We start from the raw sequence: 15,627 nt of genomic DNA, 5'->3' as shown, positions 1-15,627 counted from the left end.
ATTTTGGGGGAATATCTCAAGTGGTAGTGGTAAGGACACAACTCAATCCATATTATCTCTTTATTTTGCTCAGCCAGATGCTTGCCCTTTGAGCCTGAATTGTTGCAAGGCTTATTACCCCATCAAGTGTTCCCAGAGCAAGCCCTAAATGGGCAGTAGTCACACACAAGGAAGATTTGCAGGGGACACTGTTAAGAATGATTAATGCTTAAGTGTTCCTTGTCTCCCCAAATGTACCATCTGGCAGAAAATTTCTTAGATCTCTCTCCTGGGAGAGATATACCTCAGCTCTTTAATAACTCTCCTGGTCATAGAAGTCAAATTCCAAGCTTTTCATCCAACATTCATAAAGCTAAATAAATGTTACATAAACCTAAGTTCTCTATCTTGGATAAGACAAAGTAAAACCATGACTTGAGAAGGTTTTCATTGAGGACAGAGACAACTTCAGATATTCTAAGCCTATGAAATTGGTCATGATTCAGGCAACTTGCCAAGGAAGCAGGTAATACCTAGGTGGGAGGTGGAATGAATAAGAACTTGCACTAAGATTCCATTCCATCAGGTGCAGCTGGTGACTTTGGAGGCCCAGAGCAGGCAGTGGGAGAGAGAAGACCAGAGCAGGGGAGGGATGTGATGAGCTGGAGGGTAGAGGGAGGGATTATGTGTTGTCCTGCTGTCACCTCCCACCCCACTGTGACCCTTTAGTGATGTGGGCCCAGGTTTGTGATGCAAGTGGTTTTGAAGCCAGAGGGGACTCAGAGTGCTCAGTTGCCTGAGTGCAACCGCTGTATCCAGAAGATGGAGGAGATTCTCTTTCTGCTGGAACAGAAAAGTGCTTCCTGGCTGACCTACCAATACCCCACCTGGTTCACTGTTTTGACCTTGGGCATCCTGTATGGAGTGGGTTGCTTCTTCCTGGTCCTCCCCTTCCTTCCAAATACTCCACCTGTGCGACCACCCAGGAAAAGGATAAAGGTAAGAAATTCTCAACCCAGCCATAGGAGAGATTGATTTTTCCTTGTTTTATAAATTTTTCCTTTCGTAATTAATTTCCTGATAGGGGAAATCTCAAGAAAGAAGAGACCATCAGCCCTGGCTTTGGAATATTGATGAGGGCTGGTGCGTCCTTACTCACTGTTAGGACTTTGTTCACTGCATTGGTATCATTTTATCCTTGCCGGCTTATATTGATTTTCATTATTTCTGTTGGCTTTCCCTGTTTGTGAAGCACAGGAGGCGTGGATGCATCATGATCATGGACACAAGGGTTGACAGAGTTGCAGGTGGAGAGATCTCATGGCAGAGGGAGGGATTGTGAGATCAGCAGTGTGGAGAACTTCCCCATCGGGAAGCTAGGGAGTGAAGGGGGATTGATTTCAAGACGAAAAAATGAAGGAGGCCAGAGGGGACAGAGAGCTTTAGACCTGACTGTGATTACACAACTCCTTTTGAAGGCAATTTAACCATGGAGGGGGGGGGGTGTTGTTCTAAAATGGATATGGTAATCATTGATTGTACCATTGCCCTTGATCTGATTGAACGACTGAACTATTGACTCGTATGATATGTAAATCATTTGCCAGTCAGATGAGCATTCAAAAATATTTCTCTTTGAAGATCTCAGACCTCCCATCTCTAGTTGTTATAGAGGGCAATAGGTAAAAATCCCCAATATAGTGACGCAGTGGCTAAGGACTAGATGACTAGACATTTCAAAGGGCAGCTCTCATCACTGGGTCCTCAGTCTCTTTCCTTGAGCTCCAGTCTCTGGGCCAAGGCTCCTTTTCTGTCTGGGCTAATTGAGAAAGCATGGCTGACCCCGGGGAGGAAGTGGTCAAGGGCTGGCCCAGAGCTTCAGCCTCCATAATCAAAATCTTGCCCACCAGAACACTGAGAGCTGAGAGTGTGTGCTCTCCGTGAGCAGAGGAAGGCTGACGGAAGAAATGCACTCTAGGTCTCACACAGAAGCTGGTTTCTGGGCTTTAGTCATTCCATGGAGATTGTCATTCTTCTAATCACCAGTAAATGCCTGCAGTTTGTCACAAAGAACAGATGCAGGATTGGATTCCAGCCTGACTTCCTCTCTTGTGCCCCAGCCTCAGGTGGAGACAAGGAGAAGCAGCAGGTCAAGGGACAAAGGTGACGCTCTGAAAGGTAAGGTTCTGCCCATTCAACCAAGCTCTGTAAGCTCTCCTGTCCCCTCCTCTGCAGGATGCCAGTGGCAACAGCCCGTCTCTCTCAGGTAATAATCCTGAACAAAAGGATACTGTGGATGGAAACAGAACCCAGATATTTCCCAGATGTACAGGAGGGGTCTAGGATGGGATGAAGGCTGGCCAAGGTAGGACCCAGTAGGGGGCAGTGGGGGTGTCAGGAGCAGATTCTGGTGGATTTGGAGGTGGAACATTGAGGGGTAACTGCGATAAGCTGTGTAACTTTGCCAAGGTTCAGATTGCTCACTGAGACCCCACAGACAATATTGGAAACCGATGCTCCTTGAAATGCCAAAGCACCTCCTGCCCGTGGGAGTAAGCTATCATTTGACCTTGAGCTCTGGAGAGTCCAACGTCCTAAGTGCACAGCCCGTGTGACATTCCTTTCGGTCCTCTGGGAGGGCTGCACCATAACGGTTCTCCTGATTTCCAGCTTTCCGAAGCTTCCTGCAAGAACTATATGGCGCTCAGAACCTGCGTTTGCGTCTTAGGCAGAAGTAAGTAACCTTCCTGCTTCACCGCGGGGTGCATCTTCCAACCAGGGTGCCTGTGTGGCCTCGGGCTGCAGAGCAGCTGGGATGCGCTGGTTTGGGGGACACTTTCAGGGATGGGCAGAGAATGACAGGAGTCCCGGGCAGTGGGGTGGGGCAGGAAGAGCAGGCCATCAAGGCTTGGGGAGGGACTGAGCTTGCACCGACCCTTGCTAGCCTGCTAGGTCTCTTGCCCCTTCAGTCCTGGCTGTAATCTGGTCCTTCTGTCTCCTGCAGCCACTTGGGAAACCCATCTGACACTGGCAGCTTTGGTCAAAAGAAAGCTCAAGCCCTCTCTGGTAGCTGGCGAAATAGAGGGACGGCTGAAGTCCACGTCGGTACGCGCGCCCCACACGGTTCTGCGGCTCATCCATTCCGGACACCTAGGTCTCAGAACTCCACCCTTCCACGGGCCCAGATGTGCCTCTCAACTTCTCATGTCTTACCCGCCTTGAGTCAATCACCAGACTGCGCACATTCCCGTGAACCTGACAGTCTTTCACCCACACCACTGGCTCTTCCCTCACCCAGTGCCAAACCCCCGGATTCAAAGGCCTACCTGCAGCCTCCAAGCACTCTCTGGGACTCACCACCCCCGCCTCCCACAGGGACTCATTCTCAGAATGACTTGTTGGCAAGGCCCAGGCAGAGCCCATCTCCACACAACCGCTGCTCCACACCTGCCATGGCAGCCATCAAAAGTCAGGATCCCACAGGCCGCCCTACTGCCTCCCCACCCCAGTGTTGGGCAGCTGCCAAGAACATACAGCTTCCCTCCTTGGAATACATTGGGTCTCTGAAAGAGCACTCTACCTGGCACCCCCAAGAAGACACCTTTCGGGAAGGAACCACAAAGAGGCAGGGGGAAGTAGGGAGCCCCACCTTGCTCAACCCCAATGTCCACAAGCTGCTGGAAATAGAAATCACAAAGGCAGAGAAATGGAATATTTGGGAAGAAAAAGGAAAGGGTGTATCAGAATACCATCTGCAGGCCTTAAATATGTTGAAGCCACTCGATGGGGAGCAGATCACTGCACCTCCCCATCCCTTCTGGAATGCCAGCAGTAAAGCAGAGCAGATACCCAGCCCTCAGAAGCATTTTCCACAAAAATTCAGTGAGTTTTTCTGGGGTCTCCCTTTTCTGCACAGCGAGTCTCTGGCAGTTGTTCTCAGGGTCTCTGGATCCACCCTAGAGTTTTCCACTGTCTTATTTAATGAAATTCCTAATGTCTTACCAGTTCAAATGCAAGCTAAAGAGTACCCACTCTTGTTGCAACGTCACTCCTTGCCCTACACTGAAGGCCGATTCCAACTTTTACTTCCAATTGCATGCCAAGCCCAGGCCCCACCGGCGGCTACAGTCCTGACTCCGCCCGGTCCACAGCCCCGTGGCCCACTCGCAGTACCTTTTCCTCCTCCACACAAGAGTCCCTGTGATGAATCCTGTCTTCCCGTCCACACTAAGTCCCAATCACGCGTTCCAAATTCACTTCAACAGCTGGAAAGCCATTTTTTAAAGAAACAACAGGAAAGTGAGAGTTCTTTACCCTTTATGATGCCACGACCCCAGGAAGCTTTTTGTCTTCGCAGCCCCACTCATCCCCAGGATAATCAGAAGGTCCAGACCCCAAAGACAGACCCCAAGCTTCCTGGCTGCTTGAAGCAATCGGAGCTCCACCGCCAAGAGAACTTCCCTCAATTGCAGGGGCCCCTTGGCAATGGGACTCTTGAGTCTATGACACTAAAGCAACCTCAGGAAAAATGGCCAGGGACTTGTCTGGATATTAAGCAGCCCGAATGTTCCTGCTCCACACCTGGAGACAAGCAGGGGAAGAATGTAATGAAGACGGTGTCCCCAGGAAGATGCACACACCCTGGACCGTCGCTTGCGTGCTGCAGAGCCGGTGTCCAGCTGAGGAACAACTCGGTCAATGGACAAGGGAATTACTTGAGGAAAATATCCAAATGTAATCTATCTCTCTGTGGATCAGGAAACTACTGCCCAAAAGGAACTCCGGGAGCCGACTCAAAGGAGTTAAGTGATTTGAGGATACACAAGGGGATTAGCACAGGAACTTACACCCTAAGGGGTCCAAACAAAATCCTACTGGAAAACACCCTGAATGTCCACATGTGCAGGAAGGTGGAGCAGATTAGAAAGGATCAGATCCCTGGCATTGTTTGCCGTTCATGTCTTGCGACCACGCATGCTTTGTCTATTTCCCTGACCCATCCACGTTTTGTCAATGTGGCCTCCTGGGGAGAGCTGGGAGATCTCCTGAACACAACGCAGAGCCTTTCCTTTCTCAGCCCGGGCACTCAACAGGTGCTGGACTCGCATATCGTAAGGCTCCAAATGAGGCAGAGGTGGTGCATGCCCCTCAAAGTCCTTGAGCCCACAAACCTCTGTAGGACAAGAAAAGACAACGCAATGTCCCTTCCACAGTCCACCTGCTTAGCCACCCCTAAGTCTTCAACTAACCAAGTAACTGAGGCTGTCAAGTCCTGGGAGAACCCTGTCAGGCAGACTGGGGAGAGAGAGTGACCACAAAGAAATCAAGCCCTACCCTGGAGAGTCCTTTTGCTGATTGCTCCCCTACAGAGGAGCCTGTTCAGGGAACCCCAGCCTACCCCCCACTTGATAATGACAGTGGATGCTCATTGGCCCTCAGGCAGCCGTTTCCAGCCTTCATGCCCAGTATCCTTGGCAGAACCTTCCAGAATGAAAGTGTCCAGAGAGAGAGCCTAGAGCAAACCTCAAATCCAGTACTGACCAGCAAGGGGTCAAGGAAAGAGGGTGCTAGTTGTGCCCCAGGAGGCCCCAGATTGGAAGTGAACTCTGAATGTCCATCTTCAAGAGCCAAAGAGACAGGGTTGGTGGTGGTCAAGAAGTCCTCTTCAATAGAGCTAGACGATAGAGACACTTTCAAAACCAGTGTGCTGGCAAAATCTCAAACCAATGATGTGGACCGGGGGTGCTTCGAGGCTCTAGGATGTAGTAAAAGTTTCCTGCTACCTGGAAAGTGTGCTCCAGTTCCTGAAAAGCCAAGCCTTACAGCACGAGTGTGCAGTGAGATTAAGTTCCAGGTGGAGGTAGAGGCAGAGGGTGGTTCTCCATGCTGTCCTGTAGACGGGCCCCTTCAGGACTGTACCACTGATGTGCTCACTGCCACCAATGCTTTGCCTTCTCAGGTGGTCCATTGCCGCCCCCAGCATTTGTTCACTGGGGATAAGCCAATATGTCAAGGGCCAAGTGGCTTCGTGGTGGCTAGAGCAAGTTACATGGGGCAGCAGAAGCTCAAAAGCCCCAACCTTCAGGACCCCTCGACAAGGAGAAGGAAGGATGCTGTTCCCACTGACAAGAGGGAGACCCATAAATGGCCTAATCCAGAAGAGCATGGAAAAGGATTAGCGGGAAGAGGCATCTCCCAAGTCTGTGGGTTAAGCCAGCCTGTGCAAGACAAGGCATTGGCTGAGTGCCTTGAGATCAAGTCCTCAAAGCTCCCACCAGAGAAGGGACAGCTTCCTGCTGAGGGCCACTGCAAAAAATGGAGGAAGCACTTTGTCCAGTGGATTTGCTCCAGCAAATAATCTACAGGACACGGTGATCCTTTGCAAAAAGGAAAGCCCGTATTACACTGTGGTCACAGCCTTAGGCCCCTTCAAAGACAACCAGTGTCTCCTAACAAGGTCACGGAGGCTCAGGTGCTCACGACAGATGTTGGCCAAGTCCTAGAGGGGACACCAGGCTGCCAACAGGAGTATCTTGCGTCAATGTCAAGTTCACGAAAAGAAGCGCAGGCCTCAGTTAATGGATGTTCCTCCAGATGTGGGGCTCCTTTCTTTGTAGAACACAGGAGAGTGGCAAGTGTGAGACCCTGCCTTTGCCAGGCGATACCAGACTGCCAGAGCCTTCCCACCACGAGCACCTGTATCAGGGATGTATTCACAAATTTCTGTCTGTTCAAGGGATTCAATGTCAGAAGCCACACTCAGGCATTGCCCCCCAGGGTGTTTGTGTGCCCAGTCAGCTTCCAGCAGCACAGGCGGAGGAGGTGGGCTTACTCCAGTTACCCTTACCACTGCCCACGTCACTGTCTTCGAGAATATGTCTTATCTGGCAAATTAGAAGACGCTTCTTCTGCTCTGATTAGTAGGAAAGTATCCATGCCAGCCACTTTAGCCTGTTCTGCACAGGCTAATGGCTTCTCTCAGCCATGATATTCATTGTTCCATAATAGAGATTTTCCCCCTCCTACATTAAAGTGTGACTTCTGTGCTTCATGGTGGGATCTAGAGGGGGTGTCATGTGTGTTAGTCTGTGTAGACTAGAGAAACAAAATTCATACACTCATATATTATGAGTTTTATATAAAGGTTAAGTGAACATTGAAAAGCATCCCAACCCAGTTCAATCTAAGACCACCAGTCCAATAGTATCCCATGTGTCTGACACCAATCTACAAAGTCCTCCTCACAATCCAAAAACACACGGGGAGACAATGACTGCAGGAGGAAATTGTAGTCTGTGCGTTGGCAGGTTCTCCATGAGGCTGCTGCAGAAACCAGGGCTGCAACAGGGTAGGTCCATGTGGCTTCTCCTCAGGGATCTCCCAGGAAATGAGTCTTTCCAGCTGCTTTAGGGACCTAACAAATGCATATCCACCCTGGTGGCACTATCAGAGAGCAAGAGACCAGAAAGGCTAGGCTCACAGAGCCATTGATCTCCCTGCCTTTCAATTAACCCCACATGAGTTCATTGACGAGGTTGGCATAATATACCTTTAACTATGTTAGATACTGCGTCTCCTTCTCTGAGTGCTAGCTCTGACTTCTCAAAGGGCAGGGCTCTGGAGGAGGTTTTCAGCAGTGTTTCCCACCCACTTCCATCCCAAATTCTTCATTTTGCACCTCTTATGATTTATGGTAACACCCCTACTGTGAAAACCTCAGAAGGTCCCAACACAGTGAAGAATGTTCCCTGGTGCCATTACTTTGTCTTCAACGTTATGTGGCTGCAGTTGATAGGTTTTGAGAGGCGCAATCCAGCCAAGAAATTCCATCGCAGGCTCCAGAAGAGGTTTAGACCAAAGTAGCGTCTCATGGTACCAAGCAGGCATGAGACATGTGGCGGCCTGTCTAAGTCCCACATGTGCATTTGATGAAGGCTGCCAAGTTTGGCATGGAGGTTCCGCCTCAATACACCTGTCACAAAATGTGAAATGACATCTTTTGCTACCTTTGCCTCTCTCCCAGCCTAGGGTAGCCTCCAGGATGGAAGTCCCAGGTCTGACACATGTGGGTGGGAACTGCTAGGGAGGCTGCCAGCGGGGGACTATTCTCACCCACTGCACCAAGGGAAAATCTGGTTCACAGCTCACATGCCTTCCTCTGTATATAAACCCGGAGAAGGAGCAACAGCTTAGGCTGAGTGGTACAGGATGAGTGTCTGTGTAATAACCACTAATGGTTAGGAACCATGGACACAGGGTAGGGAAGGATACAGTGAAGAAGAATATAAAGTGTTGGAAGTAGCAAAGGCGGCCAAAGAGCATGAGGATCCCCAGAAATGATGCAAGACACAAGCAGAGCTAACACAGGCTTACAAAGGGGAATCGGCCAGGTGCTTCACCCCAGCTTTAGCTAGCTGCCCCCACAGCAGAACTTTATCTCCTACAGAGAGCACTAGGTTGTATAGCAAAGGCACAGTTTTCAAGCAGGGAAGGTTACTTTCTCAATACTATCTTAGTGGGGCGACAAACTGTTATTTTACTTGATTTCCATCTCCTGTGTGGTGGAAGAATGAGTGTATAGCCAGGGTGGGGTAGAGTGGGGATGAGACAATAACAGGGATGCCAGGACTCAGGAAACATGACCCAGGCTTTTGGGCTTCACACATGCACACACACACGTGTCCGCGCTCAAGGAATGTTCTCACGAAACATGACCCAAGGCTGGTGGTCTTCACATGCACACATACGCGTGCGCACACACACACATACATGCTCTAGGAATGTTCTCAGCAAACATGACCCCAGGCTGGTGGTCTTCACACACACACACACACACACACACACACACACACACACGCTCTAGGAATGTTCTCAGGAAACATGATCCCAGGCTGGTGGTCTTCACACACACACACACACACACGCACGCACGCACGCATGCTCTAGGAATGTTCTCAAGAAACATGATCCCAGGCTGGTGGTTTTCACACACACACTCACACGCAAACTCTAGGAATGTTCTCAAGAAACATGACCCCAGGCTGGTGATCTTCACACACACGGATGCACACACACACACACACACACGTGCACGTGCTCTAGGAATGTTCTCCGGAGAGAGTGGCTTCTAAGGACTGAGTGCTGCAAAGAAAGTCACAACTGGGAGCAGCCTTCCCTTCCCCTAGAGACTCCTGGGAAATCAGGATGTGCACGGAGATTAGACATCACCTGTCTTGATAAGGGAAACCAGTTCAATAGTGGTCAGTGTTTCCTCTGTGCTTCTAACACAGGGTTTTATTTCCTGGGCACCAGATTATAGAAGGAGGCAGGAGGGCCCCCCAAAATATGATTAGTTGATCCGCTAGAGTAAATTCTCATGTGCTTAAAAGAACACCCCTGGTGGGCCAGGGTTTACTGTTTACTGAACTAAACAGTAAAGGATGCCGAGGAAGACATCCACTGAGCCTTGACCTCCATGCCTCAGTCAGGACACCAAGTGTGTGTGTGTGGGGTGGGGGGGGGGACTGACACCCGTGGTGGAGGAGGGAATTAGACATAGGCCCCAGAGACTGCTGGTACAGCAGCATGATGTTGTTTCTGGAGTCCTGATTGTGCCAAGGCAGCGTCTGGAGTGTCTGTGGCAGTAAAAAATCAGATTCTGGATCTGCAGAGCCTGGATCTGGGGCCTCTTGGGTAGCAGGTAGCTTGGGTGTGTTCCTAGGTAGTGTGAAGAGCTGGACACCGGACTACCCGCTGCTGAACCCTACCGTTCGTGCTAGGTAAGTGCACGGAGATGGAGAGAAGACCCTGAAAGAACAGCAAGGGGTGCATGAACCAAGCCCCTTCCCTTTCCCCTGCCACCAGGTCCTCTTATATGGTGCTGTGAGGTCAAACAAAGGGAAGCCCACTCAGACCTGCAGAGACCTCAGCGAAACACCTGCCCCCCAACCCCCACAATTCAGCAGACATCTCACAAGGACACTCACACATACCCAAGAGAGAAACCTCACACACATACTTCCTTGGAGACTTCCAGAGAGACTCAGAGGCCTCGCACAGAGACTTCATATGAAGTTCTCAGCATCCTTTATGGAGACTTCTCAGAGACCTCACAAGGACCTTACACAAAGCCCTCCCACATAGCTCACTGCCAGCACGGGAGAATTAGCAGCCACTGTCCACCCCTGAGCTCCTGGAAACTTTCACACATTGTCTGCAGTGCCCCCCATGCTTGTGCATCTTTGTCCTCATAGCCTTGCTTGGGAACAACAGAATCACAAACTGCACATAGTTCTGTGCAAATTTTCCCCACTGAAACGTTTTCACTAGCCTGAACTCTGAAGTGTAGTTTACAATTGAAATACAAGTAAAACTGCCAACACCAAATGAGAGTGTGATTTTAGATGGTGTGCAGTCAAATGTCGTCCGCCACACTTTTACTTTTGCTTCGGACAAATTCCTGAATTGGTGGGGAAGTGACTGACTACTTTGGAAGCAACAGAATAGTCCATCAAATGGGCTTCAGGACTCAAATAAATAAATATACATCTGATCTGAACTCAAACTCATTCCCCAAGGGGCTCATGAAACTAATTTTTTTGGAAGAGTGAAGGAACCCACATGAAAATAACAAAATTTACATCACATTGTGTCTGTCTGGCTCAATTTCTCAATGAAACAGCTGTCATATCTTAAGATATTCAGGGCAACATTCCTTTTATAGCTCTGTTGACATAATTAATATGATTTTTCCGTGAAATGTAATATTTCTAAGTTATGCAAAGTCCTAATGTTTATCTACCACAACAAACTGATAATATTTCGAAGGATGAAGAAATAGATTAAGAAATAATAATTAATGAAATACACATTTTCAGGTAGTACCATTTACAATAGCCAAGTGTAAATGAAAATATCTATATCTATACTTGAATAAAAAACAACAGATTTATATGAGGAAAACTACAGAAATTACAAGAAATCAAGTGTGACCTCAGCAAATGGGATAATATCCCATGCTCCTTGACCAGACGACTCAATGTAGTACAGTTATCAGTTCTACTCAAGGCACTAGACAAGTTTAATTCACTCCTGACAAAATTACCCTCATCTTTCTTCAAAGAATTGCAAAAACACTGATTACTAACTTCATATGGTAGGGCATAGGTCAGGGGTTGAACCTACAAACTTCTCCTTGGTAGAAAGATAAAACTGTTCTCATAAAAGACTTAAACCTACAGAAGCCCTTTGTAGGCTGGCTTTGAGTTGGAATTTTGGGGTCATTTAGGATATTTTTGTGGCATGTGATTTTTAGGGCTTTAAGGTCATTTAATTTTTTTGCGCATTAGGGTAGTTTTGGCTTTAAGGGTGTTTTATAAGGTTTAAGGGAGTTTTCAAGGGATTTAGGGGTGATTTTTTGGAGTGTATAGGTATTTTTTAGCAGGTAGGGGTGTTTTTAGTGATCTTACAGGGTTTCTTAGAGATTTTAGGGTATTTTAAAATATTTTATGTGTTTTTCCCCAGCATTTTATGTTTTGTTGGGGCTTTCATGTTGTCTTCAGGGCATTTATGTGGTTTTGGAAGTTCATGGTTTGGGAATCTTCTAGGGATATGATTTGGAAGTTCCACATGTTTTGGGAGGCATTTAGTGTGTTATTTGTGGCTTCAGAGTGTTATTTGAATTTTAGGGAATATTATGGCTTTTCAGACATTTTAAGGCTTTTAGGGTGATTTTAGTGTTTAAGGGTGTTTATTAGGCTTATATGTGTTTTTATGGCTTTTAGTGTTTTGTTAAAATTTTAGGGTGCTTCTTAAGGCCTTAGAGTGTTTGGGGGGATTAGGTTTTGGTTTTCAGGGCTTTAGGGTTTTGTTGGATTATTTTTTGCTTTCATGGTGAATTCATGTCTATTAGGCTGTTGGACTTTTACAGGGTTTTATAGTGCTTCGGGTTGCTTTGTAGGGATGTTCTTGGGGTTTTAAAAGACTTTTAGCGTGTTTTTAGGGCTTCACGTGTTCTTTATTTTGCGTTTTAAGGCATTTGCATAATATTAGGGCATTTATTATGTTTTCGGGACGTAAGGAGTTTTTTTTAAGACTTATGGCGCGAGGCCTCCGCCATGGCGCCGGTGAAGCTGCGCGCCGAGAGTCGGGGTTTGCGTGGCGAAGCGCTTTCTCCAGTGGAAGTCACGAAGAGGGACTTGAAACAGAGAAGGTGGCGATCGAATCATCCGAAGGCTTTTTCGGGGAGCGTCCGCGAGGGGCAAGGCTTTGCACTTCGAAGAAAGCTAAAGATTCAGCAAAGTTACAAGAAATTGCTTTGGAAGGAAAGAAATTTTCAAACCTCACGGGAATCCCAGTTCACAGATCAATACCCAGACCACCTGAAACATCTCTATTTAGCTGAAGAAGAAAGGCTCAAGAAACAAATCAGAAAAGTTCGCCAGCCTTTGCCAGAAGGACAAGTTGCACCACCTTTGCCAGAAGATCACGCCAGCCTTGACCAGGCTGTGTCTGAGGAACAGTGCAGTCTGGACCATCCTCTGCCAGAAGAACATTGTAGCACCGCAGTAAACTCCTTTGCTACCCTAAAGACAAAGAGGAAGAAAACATCCAATCAGAAAGCACAGGAAGAAAATTCACAGATCCAAGCCAAACGTGCTGCTAAGAAACAGGAATTTGAGCGGAGGAAACAGGAGCGAGAAGAAGCTCAAAGACTCTACAAAAAGAAGAAAATGGAAGTGTTCAAAATATTAAGCAAAAAGACTAAAAGGGGCCAACCAAATTTGAATTTACAAATGGAATATCTTCTTCAAAATATACAAGCAGGAAATTAAATCAGATACATCCTTAATCAGTGGCTGAAGCATCTGCATATGTCGACTATTTCTGAATGGACAAGGGGACTTCAAATCTTCCAAGGGAAAGTTCCATTGTCTTTTCAGTACATCTTTCACAAACTTTTTGAAACTTTCTTGTGCAATGTGCCTCTTAACAGCCAGCTAAATATATGAGCATAAACTGTATTGCTAAGTTACACTAAGTGTAAAATGTTGCAAATGCTCTTTTTTTAAAGGACATTTTCTATACAGGTTGTACATTATAGGACTTGTTTTAATTTGTTTCTAAAGAAAAATAGATTGAAGAACCGAAAGCACCTTCTATTTGGGAGCAGACTCAAACATAAATACTTTTGTAATATGTAAAGTAAGTACAAAATGTTTTATAGGAACAGCTTTAATGCAGTGCTTCAATTTACACAGTGTTCAGCAATTGCGATCTGCGATTCATTTCAACAATGGAGGCCAACAGTCCTGCTTTGCTTTTATTTTAAATTAAGTGCATTTTGCTGGGAGATGGACTTTCTAGAAATATCAGGGCAGAGATTTTATTCAGGACAAGTAGTGCTGCAACTACCTTGTGGCCCACTATATAAGGATATGATCTCTAAGAGCAGATGTGGGCATAAGGACTCAGTCATTAGTTGTAAATATTTCCTGAAAGAAATGAAATACTTTCTTAATCTTTGGTCATTCAGATAGTCATGTAAACCAGTAGTGTTGCAACAAGAATTAAGCTTTCCAGATCTGTGCAACTGTATTGTAAGAACACTGTCACTGAAATGTGTCCCCTGTTGGTGCCCTTGGGAACTAAGGCAAGTACTGGGATGTTTCTTCTGCTTATTTCTTGGCAATCATTGAAAAACATGTTGGCAACAATCATTGCAAGCAAAAGGTTTGTAATAACAGTCATTTAAAAATTGTGATTGCGCAATGAAATGTTAAAAGTGGTAACGAATGTCGCCTGAAACTGCATTACAGCTGTAGTAGGACTTCCATGTACACTATCAATTGATTCTGCATTCTAAAATGCAATGGGGAGAAAGACCTGCGATCTTTACTTTGGGAAAAGCAGCCACATAACTGAAGGGGAAGCCAGAGAGATTGCTTTGGCACGATCCCAGCTTATTGCATTGACAGACAGAATGCAGTAGGAGATGCTGAGTTTATTAAAGAAGGTTGCACAAGATAGGTTACCCTTTTACACTTCTCACACAAATTGTCCACTGACATTAGTTACACTGTGTCCACCTTCTTCCAGATTGCACCTCGTTTGTTCCCTTTGCAGTATGTTTCCCTTCCTCCTCCTCTTCATTTTTGCTTCTGAGAAATTGTTGACCTTTCGTTTTCAAATAGATTGGTTTTCAAACAAAGGTACCACCCACATCATGGAGTAGCCTTTGTGTACTATTTCAATAAAGGGTGATTTCACAGGATAAAAAAAATTAGACTTATGGCGCATTAGGGTGTTTTAGAAAGCCTTTTACCATGTATTTAATGGTCTTAAGATGTTTTAGAGAGTCTTTAGGGGTGGTCTTAGCATTTTAGATGTATTTTAGACGTTTTAGGGTTTTTAAGGCATTTATAGTGTTTTTAAGACTTTTAAGGTGTTTTTAGAACACGGCTGACAGGTACACACTATTTCAATCAGGCTCTGGTTAGTGCCTCTCAATCAATTGGTGACATGGGAGTCTGGATAATGGATTACCTTTACTCTGCAGATGAGAAAACTCACTCAAAAAGACACAGGTGTTGACCCACAGGCACACAACTGGTTAACAACAAAGACATATTCACAACCAGTGTTGGGAGCCAGAGCCCTAAGCCCCACATACCTGTCCCCAGCCGAACAGTCAATCTATCCTGAACCATCAAATGATCTGAGCAGATCCTCCCACCCAACTCCCCTTCCCATGCCAAATATTTTATTTCAGAGGATGGCAGTGAATCTGCAGCTCTGAGAGAGGGACATATCTGATCGGAGCACATGGAGCAGATGAAGGGGGAGGAGGGGAATGTGGAGCACATCCTGGCACACCAGGACTTGAGGATGATGTTCCCACTCAGAGAATCCAGTCCACATAGAAGACCACATGGCCAGCCCCACGATGAGACAAGACACCCCTCAAAGACCCATAGCCTTAGAGGGGACAACACTGAAGACTCAGTGTGGGAAATGCGCCCGAACTAATCCTGCCACACCGAGGCATAACACTAAGGGGGTACAGCAGAAGAGAAAGAAAACGAAGCACCAAGGTCTCCAGGGAATGCCAAAGGATGACTTTGGGGCCAGTACTTGGTACACCAACAGACTGGACTGGAAAACACTCTTAAAGGCCAACAAACCGACCTTGAACTAACGATGAGCCACTTCTTTCTTGTTGAGTTGTTTTCTTTCATTGTCATTGGATTTTGGTTGTTTTGTTGCTTTTAGTGCTTGGTTTTGCTCTGTTTTGTTTTGTGTATGTTATTACATCTACAGGTCTGTCTAAATAAGATAGGCTGGATGAACAATCTGGAGGAGAGAAAACAGGACCAACACTTCTGGGGAGACATGGGAGAGAGGGAGGTGTGGGGAAAGGTAGTAGTGTTAAGAAACCCAGAGAAAAGGGAAGAACAGGTGATGCAAATCAGTGGTGACGGGGATGTAGGAGGCCTGGTAGGGAGTGATCAAGGGAAATGGAACCAATGGAACCAAGAGGAATTACTGAATTACTGAAGCACAAATGAAAAGTGAGCATGGCAGTGGGCCCAAGAGGCAAATCAAAGGGAATAGAAAAGCAAGCTAGGAAGCAAGGGTCAATTATAGAGG

General features: G+C 46.7%; 1 protein-coding gene across 1 annotated transcript; it reads left to right on the top strand.

Annotated features, from left to right (window-relative positions):
* Positions 1 to 12,090: 12,090 nt before the first annotated feature.
* Positions 12,091 to 12,857, top strand: LOC142436343 (thyroid transcription factor 1-associated protein 26-like). The gene has a single exon (XM_075540054.1). It carries the CDS (start codon positions 12,096 to 12,098, stop codon positions 12,810 to 12,812), a length of 717 nt encoding a protein of 238 aa, XP_075396169.1. The 5' UTR covers positions 12,091 to 12,095; the 3' UTR covers positions 12,813 to 12,857.
* The last annotated feature ends 2,770 nt before the right edge of the window (positions 12,858 to 15,627 follow it).

The sequence above is a fragment of the Tenrec ecaudatus genome, unplaced genomic scaffold (genome assembly GCF_050624435.1).
Source record: "Tenrec ecaudatus isolate mTenEca1 unplaced genomic scaffold, mTenEca1.hap1 Scaffold_224, whole genome shotgun sequence".
NCBI classification, from domain to species: domain Eukaryota; kingdom Metazoa; phylum Chordata; class Mammalia; order Afrosoricida; family Tenrecidae; genus Tenrec; species Tenrec ecaudatus.
The sequence above is the reverse complement of the archived record's forward strand: the minus strand, read 5'-3'. Positions and strand labels throughout refer to the sequence as shown.

Coding starts and splice junctions, on each gene's coding strand:
- LOC142436343 (XM_075540054.1), top strand. CDS start 12,096: ATGGCGCCGGTGAAGCTGCGCGCCGAGAGTCGGGGTTTGCGTGGCGAA.